This window comes from Mytilus edulis, chromosome 4 (genome assembly GCF_963676685.1).
Source record: "Mytilus edulis chromosome 4, xbMytEdul2.2, whole genome shotgun sequence".
NCBI classification, from domain to species: domain Eukaryota; kingdom Metazoa; phylum Mollusca; class Bivalvia; order Mytilida; family Mytilidae; genus Mytilus; species Mytilus edulis.
In genome coordinates this window covers 94,885,610-94,904,507 of record NC_092347.1, presented here as the reverse complement: position 1 = coordinate 94,904,507, position 18,898 = coordinate 94,885,610, and the positions used below count along the sequence as shown (strand labels likewise).

Sequence of the window (18,898 nt, the reverse complement as noted above, 5' to 3'; positions counted from 1 at the left end):
AGCTACACATTCAGTAGTAAACCAGATGCTCCGCAGGACACAGCTTTATACAACCGCAGAGGTCCAACCCTGAACGGTTGGGGCTAGTATGGACACAACATTCAAACTGGATACAGCTCTGAATTTAGATTGTGATTAAATAGTTGACACAGCATAGGTTTCTGACACAGAATGAATGTGGTCTAATGAACTTAAAATGTTTTTTTTGCTTTTGAGCAATTCACTATGCTGTTGAATATTAATCCTTTGATATTTGAAGAAATTTTATTTTTCATTTCTGAAATCTGAAATAAGAAAAATTGAACGCCACCAATTTTTGTTCAACTCCCCCTTTCCCTTATTCCAAAAATGATCTCAATTCAAATTTCTAATGGAGTTTTCAACAATAACTACTTATTTAAATACATCATAAAATATAAAATGTCATACAGTCATGATTTAAGTTGATTTGACTACTATTCTGGACAAAGAAAGATAACTCCAATGCAACATTTTATATTGGCAAACTTCCAATTTACATAATTTAAGAGCAGTTTAGGTGAGCTATCAAAATGAGTTTCAATTACCAACCTTACACTGCTTTTAAATTAGGTTTTGTACTTAAATAATTGTCCATTAACCTGGAAACCCTTTTCCCCCCTTTTTTGCACCTTATTCCTTAACTGTTTGAGCCATAACTCCCAAAGACAATTCTTACCATTCCTTTGTGGTATTCCAATATCCAAAATCTAAATACATGGTTAGATTCATCGTATCAAAGAACCCCAAGAATTCAATTTTTGACGAAATCACATAAAGTTCAATTTTGGACCCTTTAGACCTCAATGTGAACCAATTTGATAACCGATCCTAAATATTAAAAATCTAAATACATGGTTAGATTCAGCATATTGAAGAACCCCATATATTGAATTTTTGTTGAAATCAAACAAAGTTTAATTTTGGACCCCGATTTGGACAAACATGAAAACTGGGCCCATAATAAAAAAAAACTAAGTACATGTTTAGATTCAGCATAACAAAGAACCCCAATAATTCAATTTTTGTTAAAATCAAACTAAGTTTAATTTTGGACCCTTTGGACCTTAATGTAGACCAATTTGAAAACAGGACCAAAAATTGAGAATCTAAATACACAGTTAGATTCGGTATATCAAAGAACCCCAATAGTTCAATTTTTCATGAAATCAAACAAAGTTTAATTTTGGACCCTTTTGGCCCCTAATTTGTTTGGACCAAAACTCCCAAAATCAATCCAAACCTTCCTTTTGTGGTCATAAACCTTGTGTTAAAATTTCATAGTTTTCTATTAACTTATACTAAAGTTATTGTGCAAAAACCAAGAAAAATGCTTATTTTGAGACCTGCTTTTGGCCCCTAATTCCTAAACTGTTTGGGAATTAAACTCCCAAAATCAATCCCAACCTTCCTTTTGTGGTCATAACCTTATGTTAAATTTCATAGATTTCTGTTAACATATTCTAAAGTTATTGTGCAAAACCAAGAAAAATGCTTATTTGAACCCTTTTTGGCCCCTATTCCTAAACTGTTGGGACCAAAACACCCAAAATCAATCCCAACCTTCCTTTTATGGTCATAAACCTTGTGTTTAAATTTCATAGATTTCTATTTACTTTTACTAAAGTTAGAGTGCGAAAACCAAATGTCTTCGGGCCACGACCACGCCAACTAAATACCAATATACGACCAAACATTTTTCAATTTTTGCAGTCGTATAAAAAAATCTATGTAGCCCTATGTAGCTGTTACGATATTAAACGCAACCCTGCATAACTTTATTACCAATAGATTTTCACTTGTTTTTCAATATCTTTTCTACATATCGGACATTTGTCTAATGCTACAGCACATTTAGGACAGCAAGACAAATGTCCACAAGGAAAGAAAACTACACTAACATCTTCGTCCATACATATTTTACACTGTTTTTCTTCCTTTATTCTTCTGTTTTCTGCAATAATGTCTGTTACATCTATAAGTAAAGACACAATCATAGATTGAGTTTATCAATTTACACAGCTTGTCACAAAATTTCACTAAATTTATCTCTAAGGGAGACAAGTTTGGAGTGTCAACTATGAATGAGTTTGACTGTTACTGTTTTAATGCAGCTGCACATACAACTAAGTGAGTTTGCCAGGAATATGTGTTGACTTTAATATCAAACTGTAAATTCATCAATTTTTGTAAGCCTATGTTATTGTGGGATCATACTATGCATTAGGGAAGCTGCATACAAAGAATGCAATAAAAATTTAAATACAAGAATTAATTCTTTTGGCAAAACCTATCCTGTAGCAATTTTTCCAGTAATAACCCCCCCCCCCCCTTATTATCTGAATTTACATTTATCAAGAGTACAAACTTTTATAGAAAGGAAGGATTTACTGCTGATGTTTGAAACAATCATATCTGGCATCTTCAAATATGTTTAATCCTGCTACATTCTTTATGTGCCTGTCAACAGCCTGGAGCCTGTATTTCAGTGGTTGTCTTTGGTTAATGTTTGTTTTCTCAAATGAATTGTTTAATATTTTTTATGTAAGGGCCTGTTGATAAAATGATATGGGTTTTCTCATTGTTGAAGGTTGTATGGTTGCCTATAACTGCTTAAATCTAATTCATTTGAACTCTGGTGGAAAGTTGTCTCATTGGCAATCATACCACATCTCCACATCTCCATATATATTGTAATATTTATCATTTAGAATGGTTTGTTGTTTGCATCATGTTGGCAATGTATTTAATATCGAAGAAGATTCTAATAGATGCATTCAACATACCTTAACTATTTTCTTTTGGACAGGACATGTTATAAAAACTGAATTTACTCAGTGATAAGGAAAAATGTATTCTATATAATAATAACTGCATACATACTTAGTTGTTCTTTTTCATTAAGGTGTTGTTGAGGAGTAAATTTCTTGTCAGGATTAACAGCAGCCTGTGCAGATGTACTTGGTTGTGAATCTTCAGGGATTTCTTTGGGTTGAGTTTCTTCTACAGTCTTAGCAGCTGTCTGTTCTGTAGATTCAGCTATAAATAGAATAATAATCTCGGAAGTTTATAAATGTACATAACTTTCACATTCATTTGTGCTTATTATTATAATATCTTATACCAACCTGTCCATAATTCATAAAGCTTCGAACAGCAGACCTGCTAATTATAATCTTCAAGATTTTTCTGGGATTTCTGCCATGAGGGGAGTTGACAAAAGGAAGAATTTAAACCATTTTGGTGAGTTTTATCTTGGCTGAAACTATAGCCATTAGCTTTCTCAATTGAATTGTTTCATTTTTTTTTATGTCTGGGCCTGTTATAGTCTCATTGTTGAAAACTGTAAAGTTGCATATAATTACTTTCATCCACTTTATTTGAACTTTGGAGGATTATCCTCTCATTTGCAATCATACCTCATCTCTTTATTTTAATATAGAGAAACTATACAGGAAAAATAATCAGCAGGACAAAATCTACTATTTACTTATCCTACAGTTACATTGTACCATACTCAAAATCATCAGTAATTTTTCATACTAGTTATTCCCCTAGAAAAAACTTACCAACTTTAAGTGTTTTTTTGGAAACCATATATAGCAAGGGTCGACTTATGCACAGATGAGGTAAATTTTGACATATGATAGTAGAAAATATTTTATACTAGACCTTTAGGTCAGTGAATTTAAGATCAAATTTTGTATTATTACATTTAGAGCATCTTTGCTAGCCAAGGGTAAAGATCCCTACCCCTTTTCTTCTGATAATTTATATTCTCTCTTATAAAGGTTAAAAAATTGATAAGCTTTCCTTACCACTCCACTAAAAAATACGGTGATATTTAACATTTAACATTTAAATTAACAAATGGATACAACTGATCACTATAAACAAGGGATATCATCCAGTACTCCAGTATTATAAATGTGAGAGTATAGCTGGGTATAGAACACAAAAATATTACTGGACTAATCAGTTTTTCTTCAGAATGTAGTCATAAAATGGATAGTTTTGAAAACTCCCCACAGAATATAAATAAATAAATCACTGAATCATTTTTGCAAAAGTTTTTGCAAAATTTTCAATTGATTAATCATATGATAGCCAAAGCTTTTGAAAATAACTTCATTCACAATGCTTCTAAAAAAGTCCATTTGGGAATACTGCAAATGAATTATTAACAGTAAACGTTGAAAATGTCAACTTTATAAAAATCTAACTGATAAACATAATGTGGGCAAAGTATTCTTTAAAAGAACCATATAACATAAAACAATCAACAAGGCTTCAAAGCAGTAATTAATTTCAAGTAATATCAAAATATTTTTACTTAAATACATATATAGTGAACATACCTATATTCATTGTCATCAAGTCCTGTAAAGAAACATCATAATATGTAATCTCAGTATTAAACATGATTTTAATAATTTTGCTGCCACTGAGATTAAATGTGTGTTATCAACTTTCTTCTTTTGGTTGTATTAAAAGTGTAATTATGATACAAATTAATGATACATGTATTTAACAAAAACTTAAATGTATGTACAACTGTAGAAGTATATATAACATGTTACAGAGATTCAGATTATCTTTATGTTACTTGTCACAAACTCCACATATGTATAGTCTTTTAAGACTAAAATGTAATTTTCATTTTTGCGACATTGAGAAAATCCTGTTTAATTCTAATAATGAGAGTTTAAATTATAGCGATTATAACTCTGTCGCATTTTTCACAATAATTTCTGAAGTTACAGTATATGAGAAGTAATGGGTTTGATAAATCACTTACATATATAGTAAAATGAATTACTTATTTATATACATGTAGCATGTATAGTAAAATAAGTTAACTGCACTTTTCTTTATTATTTGTGATAATAAATTTGGGACCCCTAATTAAGAGTGCTTTCTTTTACTTTAGGGGTTCCACAACCTACATGTATATGTTACGGACCATATGAGTATTTGGACCATACGCGTATGGTCGGGGTAATTAACACGTTTACTGTTAAGACTTTACTTTTAATAAGGTATGATCCTTCTAGTTGTCACGTCATTGAGAAGACGCTATCAAAGGTCGATTAATTAATTAATTAAACAATTATCTTAATAAAAATAAACAGTTTCATATAGTAAATTTTACTCACTGGTCAATACTATAGTAAACACATTTTATACCAGTCCTATGGTCATTACCGATTTATTGTTACAAGTGAATGGCAATATGTCGTCTTGGGAAGATAACTTTCAAATATTTCTGAATGAACTTTTACAAAGGAAGTCAACTGTTTTACTAACTGATGAAAAGGTTAAAGGATAAAGAGTCTTATAATTGACACTAAAGACGGACAGAAAACAGATACACCCAGATTTCGGCAATATGTCAAAGACAAAGGATTCCAACTTGTAACTTGTGCCGTTTTAGGTTTAAGTGCAGTACTCTTTGAACACGCAACATCATTCAAGTATAAAGGTAACCCCATATGAGGCGGTCTTTGGTCAAAAGGCAAACGATGGGGTATTTGTAGGAACTAACGCAACTGACGAATTTATCAACGAAGAAGCAATTGAAATGTTTATAAGCGAGGATATACCAACAGACATAGACTCACAGACGGACAACGGTTCACAGACCGACATTGATTCACAGACAGACAACGATTCACAGACCGACATAGACTCACAGACGGACAACGATTCACAGACCGACATTGACTCACAGACCGACATAGACTTACAGACGGACAATGACTCACAGACCGACATAGACCTACAGACGGACAATGATTCACAGCACGACATTGACAAAATAAGGCAAAATAGTGGAGAAAAATTATAAACACTCTGTTCAAAACACCATGCGTAAGTACAATAAGAAGATGACAAAATCGAATGCCCATATCGTAAAAGGCTGTTTTGTTACTGTGCGTATACCGGTAGTTGATAGGGCGTCTGGTGATTTTCCACGTTTATTATGCAAAGTAGATGGCGTCACCGGCAAAGACCAAACTTTATTTAAGTTGTCCTGTCAATATGGTATATTGCAATCTTATTATGATATTGGTGATCTAGAACTTCTGCATAACACCGTAGACACATCAGAGTGGTCCACAACCTCAATATCTCTGCACGCAGCTGCTAAGAAGGCTAGCTTTTCCCTTGCTAGCAAACGGTGTAATTGCAAAGGTTCATGCACCACTAGAACGTGCAAATGCAGAAAAGCAATGGTACCGTGTGGTAGCAAATGCCATCCTAAAACTATTTGCAAGAACACAATAAGTGATGATAACTAACTCGTGTAACTGTGGCTTCAATATGTAGTGTTTATGTATAATCATGTAACCTTTGAATTATAAAATTAATCTATTTTCATGTTACCAAGGTTGTGTTTTTTTATGGTAAAGTTTATTGTATAATTTCAACGTTTCTTATACATATTTGTAAAATACCTATATGGTCCAAATACGCGTATGGTCCAGATACTCATATGGTCCGGAACATATATATAGTTAATTTCAATGGGACCCCAAAAGTAAATTTTTGCAATAATGGACATGGCAAAAACAAAAGATAGCAACTAAATCAAAGTGCTTGTAAGCACTTGGAGTAAAGATTGCTTCAATTTAACATTGGGAAGTAAAATGTTGTAGTTGATTTAACAGCAATTCTTAGGCCAAAGGAAGATAACTTCAATTTTTAAAGATTAATTTAACAATGACATAATTTATATTTTTAGAACAGATATTAGATTCCTGCACCTTGCAAAAGTTATTTAATTTTCTTGACCATTGTAACATCATTTTGTGCTTTGAATATATTACACTATAAATTTCTGGAAATGTTTATGGATAGGATGTATAGAATATTATGATCAATGCACTATATTTTGTGTATCAACAAGGTAGTGATAAGCCTTGGAAGATTTGGATATAAAGTCAGTCCCATAAGGTTTTGATTGTAATTCATGCAATCTTTATCTAAAAAAAAAAACCAAGTCTGTTCTATTAGCCACTAGTCTGATGCCCCAGACTAGTTAAATATCATTTCGACAACCAATTATGAGAAAAATTATATTTATTACTATAAATGACCTTTTGAACTCTGTCTAAAAATGCATCCACTTTACTGAGCGAAAGCCATGGACACTTAGGGAACCACTTGGCATGTTTATGTTATTAACTGACCTTTTGAACTCTGTCTACAAAAGCATCACCTTTACTGAGTGACAGCCATGGACACTTAGGGAACCACTTGGCGTGTTCTGTGTACGGTTCATCGGTAGGATCCCAGTCCCATAATATACCTCCACAAAAAAAACATTTCACCTTGTCTCCTTGGCCTATCGTAACAAATATAATGTAAAATAAATGGTCATTAGTAGTTGCAAAAGATATTTTTTAATTTTATTGTCTTTGCCTATGAAAAGGAAAAAAACTTGACAGTTATTATTTCGTTCATATGATTGATTTTACTATATGTACAAGGTTATGAAATAGTATTTGTCCCCAACCTATTATCTCAAAATTATTGAAATAAATCAACCAATAACTAAATGTTTAATTAAATAATTTTATCTTGTTTGTATATATATATATGTAGGACTCTAAAGTGCGATGGGGACGCTAAAGTACGATGGTCTATGCCAAAGTACGATGCTTCCATACGCTAAAGTGCGATGGTCCGGGAAAATATAGACGTACAAAACGTAGTTGGATTATGACGTTAACAGTCGTTTATACAAACTAAAAATGAACATGCCGGAAGATGAAATAAATAATGGAAGCGAACAGATGCATATTAATGTTTTCGTTTATACAAATCCTTGGTTTACGTTAAAATATTGTCGATTTTATTGCAGAGTATAAACGTCGGTAAAATAAAGGTACACGTTTTCAAGCGTAAATCATAACTTGTTCATTAAAACTTCAGTGTGTACATTGTATTAAGGGCATCCGATACAGTTTCAAGGGAGTTAACTCTTGGCGCGACGTTAAGCGTTTGAATTCCCGCAAAACGTCACTTTTTGCGGGACGTAATGCGTGTCATTTTCCGTAATAAGAAACGTAATGTGGAATTTCCATGCTCCAATTTCTGTTTCTCCCGCATGCTAATTTCTACGCCATTAATATTAGTCAGTGCATTTGATAAGAAATAAAACACATAACTGTTTCTTTGAGATCTTCAACAAATATCGGATAGTGAGCAATCTCAAGACGACTGACCCTTTTAGTGTTACTAATATCATGCATGTCAATTAAAATTTTATTATCATTCATCATCCACGATTTGGTCCGGATCCGATTTTTTATTACAACACAGAAAACCAATGATATTTTAAAACTAATACCGAAAATGTATGTACACGAAGAAGTCAATTTCCTTTCTAAACAATTTATTCAATTTATTTATGTAAAAAATAATGGTATGCCGCTAATACAAACAATGATACAACTTTTATAAAAGAACAAAGTTTTCTCCACGTTGCAAGTAGTTTATCTAACAAAAGGCAATAGCAAACAATATGTTTATACACCCGTAAAAATTGTGACTGGACATAATGGTATAAAAATGCCCGCGTCCGTCTGTCCGTCGTAAATATGGTACAGCATACTATCATTAAACTGAACATGGTTGTTTTTTTCAGTCATGATGGTCAAACGATCTGTATCATTTTTGGTGAACTTTATGAGTTACAGGACTTCTTAACTAGAACAGTTTTTTTTTTTTACAGTTCGCGCTGTATCTAGAAAACGTTTTATGACTATTGCTCAAAACTTTACACACTTCTTGGTTATATAATTCTGAAGAATTTGTATATACTTTTGAGAATGATTCAGAATTTGACTTTAGAGATATTGAGTTTAATATGACAAAAAGGGGGTGGGGGTTCACATGTCGCGCCGTATCTCAGAAACTATCTATAATTATTGCATAAAACTTCACATACTTTTTAGTTAAATTATTCTTAAGATCTGTATACTTTGGTGATGATTCTTTAATTCATTTTTGAGTTCTTGAATTTTTCTTGAGCTTCAATTTGGGGATCATATAAAACATGTTGTGATATATAAACTTCCTATTGAGCAAGAATAATGAATGAGTCAGGATATACCTAGCATGACTTCCCGTACAACCCCGTGTTATTTTAAAAACACGTATTATGTTGGGTTTTTTTTCATAAGACGAAGGGCGTATCATGCGCTCGAAGCGCAGCTGTATTTTTTTTTCTGTATTTTTTTTATAGATATATTAGAGAATTGACGGAATGACAGAAAATACAATGCAATTTTCAATACAATTAATATTTCCAAATGGCATAACTCTTTTAAAGAATTGTTGATATGCACTGATTTTCGAACGTGTCCATACGATATCAGTTTTATAGAAAGTTGGCAAGAATGGTACACTTGAAAAATCTAATTAACCAGAAGTCCGGAAGGACAGACAGGGGAATGGACATGCGGTATTTTATGTACGCGCTGTGGTGGAAAAAATATATAGTTATTTACCAATAAAATTACGCTATGAGAGAATGATTTTAATCGCAACTTATCGTAATATATCCAGTCCTCTCGCTATTAATTCAATCGTTTTTTAGCCAAATCAAAAATTTCAAAAATATAGTTTCTCTGTCTGGACAAAAGCATCCATTAGCAAATTGAAGATTCTCCTTTGTAAGATTTTGCTTCTGTTTTCTGACCACATAAAACAGAAGATGTGGTATAATTGCCAATTAGACAACTCTCAACAAGAGACAAACATGACACAGAAATTAACAACTATAGGTCACCGTACGGTCTTCAACAATGAGCAAAGCCCATACCGCATAGTCAGCTATAAAAGGCTCCGAAATGACAATGTGAAACAATTCAAACGAGAAAAGTAACGGCATAATTTATATATGTGCTGCAATTTATGTACAAAAAAAAAAAGTTCCGTTTGCAGGAGAATGCTGAGTTCACACGTAATTCGAATTAGTTTAATTCGCATTCGAAATTTTTTACGTCCTAGCGTAAATTCTAATTCAAATTGCAATGCGCGTCAAATTTGATTACTGTCCAATCGACGCTTACTTTTTTAAAATTCGTATCAACAAAAACGGATTTTCTCAGTGATAAAAACGTAAATTAAAGGATATTAAGGAGTATGTGTAATGAAACAGCAACCACCAAACAAAACAAAACAAAGAACAACATATAGAGGTCAGCATACTGTATGAAATAATATACGAGTGTGTACAGTAAATGTACCTGTATGTCATGTTCTAAATTGCCGAGTCTTTAACTTTTGAAAGCCGTAAAAATTATCAACAGTCCGTAATAACTTTTCTTGAGATGTTTCTCACTTAGACCACAAACACAGAGAGGTATTTGTTATTCACATGATTTTACTTCCGAAAACAATGTTACCAATTTATAGATAGTGCTTTACAAGCAATATTTATACATCTGAAAAATGTCGCCGGTAATTTGAAGCGATAACGTCGAAATTGTCTGCCAGCGACGTCGTGCACTTTAGCGCTAACGTTGAGGTTACAAAGGGGTGACGCAATTTTTTAGGATAAATCGCGATTATCATGGAATCCAGCACGGTGACCTATATTTTTTATTTGAGATTTGGAGAAAGCATGACAAAATGCAGTTTATGCAGAAAAATGATAAAAATGACATTTTCAGAAACAGTTTTTTTTCCATTTTTTTAGGTTTAGAAAAATACCACTTTGAGCATCTGGTCCGCAATGTCAAGCAAGACTTGAATAATTTTATAGTTATTCGTGTAGTATTTTATTTTTTTCTTTATTGCCATTTATCACAGCTTCAGATTGAACCCGATCTTAATAATTTACGACGAAGAATATCTAATCCAAAAATTTTATAACATTGCCTAATTTTTTTACAAAATTGCACAAATCCCCAATTTTCAGCCTCAATTTTCTCAAAAACAAGCACGGTGACCTATGTTTTATTTTGTGTTTTATTTTATAACTCGCCAAGGCCTACAACATATTTCAAAATTATAAAAATGACATTATATCGAGAAACTGTATCGGATGCCCTTAAAACATAACACTCGCTACGAAAAAGTGGAAAGCTCGAACAACAACCCCCTTCTGTCGTATTTAAATCAAAGCTTGTACAAATAAATTTAATTTATTCCGACAATGACCGAATTTTGTATTTGCAACTGACAAGGGGATGTTCACATTAATAGGCTGCGTAAACGGCAAGCTACACCAATTATTTAATAAGCAACCAACAGTCAATCCAATACGCCCGAATTGTTACAATCTAATTAAAAACCGATCTCTCATCGCTTCTGTTTCTGATATGTCGCGTGGGAGATCTAACGAAACCCGCTTTGAGGTCACATGTGAGTGACCTCGTAGGTGTGTCTTTTTCGACCAATGAAATTGAGTCTTCCACGATCTTGGAAGTTAAACGTAAGGCAACGGGATGTAACTCATTTTATTTACGACGAAATCGTCAGTCAAAATAATTCATAAACTTTTTTGATTGGCTTATTAATAGGTCGTCAACTCATTTGCATATCTTTATAAATTCATAACTTTTAGTTCACTCACATGTGACCTCAAAGCCGGTTTCGTTAGATCTCCCACGCGACATATCAGAAACAGGAGCGATGAGAGATCGGTTTTTAATTAGATTGAAATTGTTAAAAAATCATTTAAATGAAATATAGTATTTTGTGACACCTAAATAACCTTTTTAGCAATGATTACTAGGTCAGTCTTCTAAATTTAGAAACAGTCACATAAGACTACCGGTAAAGTAAAAGCCTATCGCATTATATGTTAAATCATTGCAAACTAGATTTTGCAAAAGGACTTGTTTTTGATATTAGTGCCCTTGAACCTTTCTCTTTTGTTCCATCGTAAAGCGTGCCATACCATCGTACTTTAGCGAACAAACAACCATCGCACTTTAGTGTGAGACACCATCGTACTTTAGCGTAGACCATCGCACTTTAGCGTGACCATCGCACTTTAGAGTACCATCGCACTTTAGAGTCCTACATATATATATATTACATTTGTTAATAACTGAACTTGAAGAATCAAACTAGCATTTCATATACATGTATATCTAATATTGCTCAGTATAACACATAAAACCCAGGTGTCCCCAGTATTTCACACTGAGCTGGGTAACACTTAAAATACCTAGTTTTTGCCAACCCTTCTTGTGCTAGTAATTTAAAGCATGTCCATCTATATGTAATTACCCAAATAAAAGAATCCAGCTTTGGAAAGATTTTCTGGTTTTTGCTTCATTTGTGATGGCCAGCCAGTATATGAAGATAATCTTGTCTGCTCTAATGAATATTCTCTATACTTAGGTCTTGTAACACCTGGCTTATCAGCAGGGGTTTCTTGTGAAACTGTGGTTTCCATTGCAACTGGAGCACCAGAACTTGACTGATGCTGATGTCCAAAATTATGTCCATGACTTTGTCCAGAATTATATTCCTGTGAAACATCACTTTGATTTAACGGTTGTAAAGAAATTATTGGATGCGGAGTTTGTAAGCACTGTTGCATATAAGGACAGTCAGGAAAATGTTTTCTGTGTTCCCTATGAACGTCATCACCAGGCATCCATCCACCAAGTACACCTCCACAATGTGTACACTGACATTTGTCTTCTATTCCAATGTAATAGAAATAGTCCCTAACAAGGTCAAGAGGTTTAACAGGGCTGTTACGAGGAAAGTTAGAAAATGTATTGAGTCGTAAATTGAAGTCCTCTCTCAAAGGTCGCATACGCTCATATGGGCTTTCTGGTATATAATCCATCTTTAAAACTCTACATTATCTTAACCTGAAATTAAAATAAGGGAATCTTAGATTAGTAACTACCCAATGACCATGCACTTACTAATGAAACCATCTGACACTTTAAGTATTAGGAAAACATGAAGTTGAAAAAAATTATTAAAACACATTAGGCCAACATTAAAAATATCTTTAAATCTTAAATATATCCCGACTGAGGTTGTTAGGGTATGGGTAGGTAGGTAGGCAAATTATTTTATTTTATTCTTTGATATGGTTTTCTATATTGAATTTGTACAAAATTCAACAGGTAAGGCTCAAGTCAAGAAAAGTGGGGTATTCCCTGTATTCTAATTCTACTGTACACCACAGTTCTCTGACCAGTGTTAAAAAAACAGTTAAAAAAAGAAGGTCCATGTATACTGACAGTATACATGGACCTTCTTTTTTTTTCCTATTCATTTAATGTAATGAAATCTACAAAAGCGTACATTCTACTTGTGATAACAATGCTTAATGATAGCAAGTGTTTTTTTAGTTAAAAAATCAAGCTTATTTCAAGTCTAATTTGATGCATAACTCACAACAAAACAATTCCTTTGTTCACCAATTCATACCTTGATCATCAATTATGAGATGACAAAAAGATACATGTATGTTAATCACTTGGGAATTAAAATTCAATGAATAAAAATTTTCAATAGAAGTGAACATAATTCAGTTATGTTCAGTTACACCTGGATCATGCAGCTTGGTCAATTGATTCCTTAACAAAGATTTGTATGTTTTTTCAAGTTCTAGAAGAAACAAGGCTTCACTTTATATTCATGTTTTGTATTTCCTAAAATACTTTTAATAAGTATTTACGAATTCTACTGATGCAGTTATAACGTTAAAAAGTGCCCTTTTGTAATTTTCATGCCATAAATTGGTTTTTTTTTACACCAGAAAACAGGGACGTTCCCTGAAAGCAGGGAAAACATGACTATCCCACATTTTCTGACTTGTGCCCAACCTGTTCAAAGACAAAGTAGATAGATTTTAAAGCACGAGTCAGACCATTTTTACTCAAAGTCTTTAAGATTTTATCCTTTAAACAGGAACAGAGGTAAGACACAAAGCAAATCAAGATGCACTCAGCGGGTTGAAAGATGCTTCATTTTTTTTTATTTTCAAAAAAGATCACCATTGCACACAAACAAATCGTGTGGCAAAGCATTTTGTTTGTTTTCCTTGATTTCAAATCATGTAGACGTTTCAATGCAAAAGTACCTTGATTTAAAATGCTCGTTGACTACAGCATCGGAAAGATATCACCAATAACACATAGCAAAAAAAATATTCGGGTCGTGGTGATTTTACCGGGTCGGTCGGGTGAGGGGAAACAAACAATATTTTATTTTTGGCCTTACAGTTAAGCAAGTTCACATGAATCCTGATTGAAATTTCAGGAAGCTCTTATTCATATATAGATCTGTAGAAAAATGCAACATAAATATCATAAATGACCAATATCTATATATGTGTTAGAAATTTAGAATAATATGTCATGTTTATAAATATTTGTTAACTGGAAGTTGATGTGCCATCAATCTGAAACTCTCTCATACCGTAAAGCATGGTGATTTGAAATCTGATATTTAATAAATGGTTAAATTTGGCATACACCTTTGGTTAGATGAACTATAATTGAAAATTTAAAATATAATGCATTTACCTCTTTTAACATGTTTGTTTTAACATAAATATTACTGATTGAATTCTTCCAAAACAGGTGAACATTTATATAGAAAGCACATACATGTATATAAGATCGGCAAAAATGTTCTTACATTTGTGTTAAAATCATCTAATATCCAATTTCAGATACATAGATTTTTCTTAAAATGTGCAGGTAGATATAGTTCTTATCCTTTTCAAATGGCCTGAACGTTAAGAAGTTTTCCACGTTGAAACAGATCTTTTATTCATTATAGGTTTATCCGGTGAATTTTGGGTTATTGGGTAATTATAAAAAGAATTAGGTAGATCAATAGACAGGAAATTAATACTGAAAGATCTAAAATTTCATGATACATACATAAACAGTCAGGGGAATTACCAGAATAGATATTTTATAAATCACTCATTTAAGAAGAAATTCTGTGATTTTGTAGTTTTACCATTTAACTTTAAACATACAGGTTTAGATTTTATCAAATTACAGGTAAAGTTCAACAAAATAACCTTTTGCTTCTTTTAACTTTTTTAAGTAGAAAGGTTAATACCTTTGATGCAATCATTCATCTATAAATTGAATATTTGTTGAAAACAATGCCAGACATCATAATTATTTGGACTTAAATCTCTAACAAGCTTTTTTTTAACTCATATTATTACTTATAAACATTATGTGAGAAATATTATCTATCTGAAATTTTCGAAGGAAGTTTTGAACATGCATGAAATATTTGCATGAAATATTTTGAACATGCATGAAATATTTGCCACTGGACATTAAGCAACCAACAATCAATCAATCAAAGGTAGTTGATGTTGTCTGTAAATATTTATTCACAGAGGATATTTTCCTGGAAACTTTTATTTATATCATGCTCATTTTTTTCCCTGGATATTGATTGGGTAATTTATAGGCAATTAAGATGTTATTTTAAAAGTTTTTTGCAGATTTTTTTTCTGGAAATCCTAAAGGTTATTGTGTTCTAACTGTAGATACTCTGATTCAATTTCATTAAAAGCATCTAACAATGTCTAAGGACACATTTAAATAAAAGGTCAGGGTCTACCCTTTTCAAACAGACCAGGCAGGCAGCTTCTTTTTTTTTTTAATTTATAGAAGATTCCATCTTTGATTTCTTCTGGGAATTGCTCTTTAATTCCATAACTCATTCTCTTGAGCCGATATGAGTTTTTTTAGCACCAATTCAAGATCTCGCCTGGCAATAAATCTTGCTACAATCGGCCGATGTCTGGTTCTATCCCTCTTGCCAAATATGTGTAAATTTCCAAATTGGATGGGGTCACTTATTCCGAGTTCTTTACAGATGAAGTCACAGACCTTAAGTTCGGTAGCCTCATCTCTTTCGAATCCGAGACAAGTGAAGATCAGATTATTTTTCATTGAACGGTTATGTCCTCTTTCAAAGCGCACAACTTTTTAACATTTGTTTTGTCTAAATTATTTTCACTTAACTGCTTTTTAAGCAATCTGATGGAGTTTACTAAAGCGTCTATTTGAGATTTGATGTTTGAGCATTTATTTAAAACCATATTAACGCTATGACCCCTATCTTCATCGCTCTTTTCAACTTTGCTGCTTCAATATTTGACCGCTTCTTAATTATATTCAAACAAATTTCCAGTTTGGACACTATATAATAAATGTATTAATTGTTCAAAAGAGTATTATGGCTTCCTCCGTGCGTTTATATTTGCCAAACTTTTTTTTCTGACATTGCGTTTGGTTATTAAATAGGCCTAAATCTGTCAAAAACTGATCGAAATATGTGTGTTGTTATAGAATTTCTTGGATGGTATTAGTCATTAGGCAGCCTTTTTGGAGACAATGCTATGACATTGGGCGGCTGCTGGAGATGACAGTATAAACGTTAGCAACGATTGATCATTTAACAATCTCTCTACAATCAAGACTTCGAACATAAAAAACTAATTTCAGGTTAATATTTGCTCGGCTGGTCAATTTCAATTCATATTTTTTCTATATATATAAACAACTGTCACATGATATTATAGGCTGTTACAGGTCAGTGACTCAGATCTGTCAAAAATTCCTAACATAACTTTTTTGTTTGAAAGCACAAGCACTTGCTTTTATCAAAGAAAAGATAGACTATCTATATGGATAACCATACTATAAATAATCGAACTTCCAATGGACGGAAACAAACCAAAATAAGTGCCCTTTAAAATGGGATAGGCTAAGAATGCAATTTTCAGTAACCCCAGTCCATTAACAAATTACAGATATCAAGATTTTCGAAAAGAGTCCTTATAAGAACTGCAGCGTACGGTTAACAGTTATAATCAGTTTACCTAGTTAAATTTACAGTGTTTGTAAACCGCTATTTACAGTTTCGTTTACCTTGTTTAGTGCATACCGGATTACAGAGTACAAACTCGGCCTAGATAACACATTCGGACCATAACGGTCTCACTAATTAGCGACACGAAACGTCAAAAAGCGACGAGAAGCGACAAATACACTATTTTGTGATAAAATTATATAATCAAATACATAAAAGACAAACTTGAGGATATCATTTTAGCCATAAAAGTGTCCAGAAAGAAAAACACGAAAAACACTTCAAGAGTTACTTTGCTCGAAATCCCTCATTACTCATTAGTGGAATACAACGCTTCACAAAAATCAGAGGCGGATTTAGAGGGGGGCAGGGCCTGGGCCCCCCTTTTTGGGAAAAAATTTGGTTGCTTATATAGGGAATCACTGAAGCGTGACTGGAGCTGGCCCCCTCTTAGGTCAGACAGTGGGCCCCCACTTATGAAAATTTCTGGATCCGCCACTGTAAAAACACCCTGAACCACATTCTTTTTATGAAGACGACATCATTCAAACTTTCAAAACAAATTGATTCTATAAACAGTGTAATCCGTCAGCTTAATACCTCAGGCTCAGATAACGCCAGATCACCGCGATTCTCATTGGACTTAACCCGCCCAACCAAAGGACACAAGGGACAAAGAGCAAAGGCTCTTAACCATTACAACTTCAAGCACGTTTACGTGGATGGTGAACACCCCAACCCATTGCTTGAGAAACTCTGGTATCAACGCATTGGCAGACAGATGGTGTTTGACTGTTTCACTAAATCAAAAAAGCATCGCCATAGGCACAGAAAGTCCAAAAACTAAAAATCTGAAAACTGAGTTGTAAAAACACAGTGTCAGTTTGCTGCTCATACAGATTTTCCTATTGTCAAACTGAATTAACATCAATACAATCAATAAGTTCAGGGTGCAGCTTTAACTCCAACTAATATTACTCAATCCAAGATATTCTGAAATTAAAAAAAAAAGGAATAACTTTTAGTAAAAGTAGTAAAAACTGTTTTGATAAAATTGAGAATGGAAATGGGGAATGTGTCAAAGAGACAACAACCCGACCAAATAAAAAAACAGCAGCAGAGGGTCACCAACAGGTCTTCAATGTAGCGAGAAATTCCCGCACCCGGAGGCTAATTGATGCCTAATTGCTATACAATCCAAGTGAACCTGATACAGTCTTATAAATAAGGAAAATAAAATATTGTCTACCTCATCCCATTGTATACAACAACATACTAAGATCTCCCTGACACAGCTTCATCATTATAGTTATATACTACTAACTTTTGCACAATATAAATAACAGAGTTTCGTCCAGAAAACTTGCATAGTAAAAACAGTTTTGCTGTCCACTCCTGTACATCAGACAAATTCAGCTTCTGTAATATTACTTCATTGTACTATCATCATACACAACACCAGTTACTAAATATCACACAATAGTAGAAAAAGTTTGGCTTTCCGCTAAGAACAATTCACTAGAGATCATCCTATTCATGTCATAGCCCTATCTATAATCTATACTATAATCATCATATAACCTAATTCAACAGTTTTTTCATCAAGATAGTAAAAACAGTTTTGCTGTCCATAGAGATCAACATATCTTACACATAGCTTACATACTTTATGTCATCTGTGCACCAAAAGATACATCTACAAATTTAAATTATATATGTTAGTCAAAAGTCAAGGATAGTAAAAACTGTTTTGCTGCCCAAAATCTGCCCAGAATTTTTAGAGAAAGGAAAGCAACTAAGTAAACAAATTTGTCAAGCTATATTAGCTTTAGAATAGGAAAGACTGCTTTGCTGTCCAAAATTTATCCAGAGTTATTGAGAAAGAAAAGGAACTTCAGTAAATAAATCTGTCAACTTAAATTGGCTTCAGAATAGTAAAGACTGCTTTGCTGTCCAAAAAAAAAAATAATAAAAAAATATCCAGAGTTATTAGAGAAAGGAAAGGAACTTCAGTAAATAAATTTGTCAAGTTTTG

At 32.9% G+C, this 18,898-nt stretch overlaps 1 protein-coding gene across 2 annotated transcripts; it reads right to left on the bottom strand.

The window, feature by feature from the left end:
- Positions 1 to 502: 502 nt before the first annotated feature.
- Positions 503 to 16,981, bottom strand: LOC139521108 (baculoviral IAP repeat-containing protein 7-B-like). Of its 2 annotated transcripts, none has more exons than XM_071314389.1 (6): positions 16,923 to 16,981; positions 12,271 to 12,866; positions 7,212 to 7,366; positions 4,377 to 4,398; positions 2,902 to 3,057; positions 503 to 1,993 (listed from the first exon to the last, which is right to left on the bottom strand). In XM_071314389.1, the coding sequence occupies exons 2-6, from the start codon at positions 12,839 to 12,841 to the stop codon at positions 1,800 to 1,802; spliced, it is 1,098 nt and encodes a 365-aa protein (XP_071170490.1). In that variant the 5' UTR covers positions 12,842 to 12,866; positions 16,923 to 16,981; the 3' UTR covers positions 503 to 1,799. The 2 variants fall into 2 exon arrangements, with proteins under 2 accessions (XP_071170490.1, XP_071170488.1); XM_071314387.1 differs by having other exon boundaries at positions 16,874 to 16,943.
- Between the last annotated feature and the right edge of the window lie 1,917 nt (positions 16,982 to 18,898).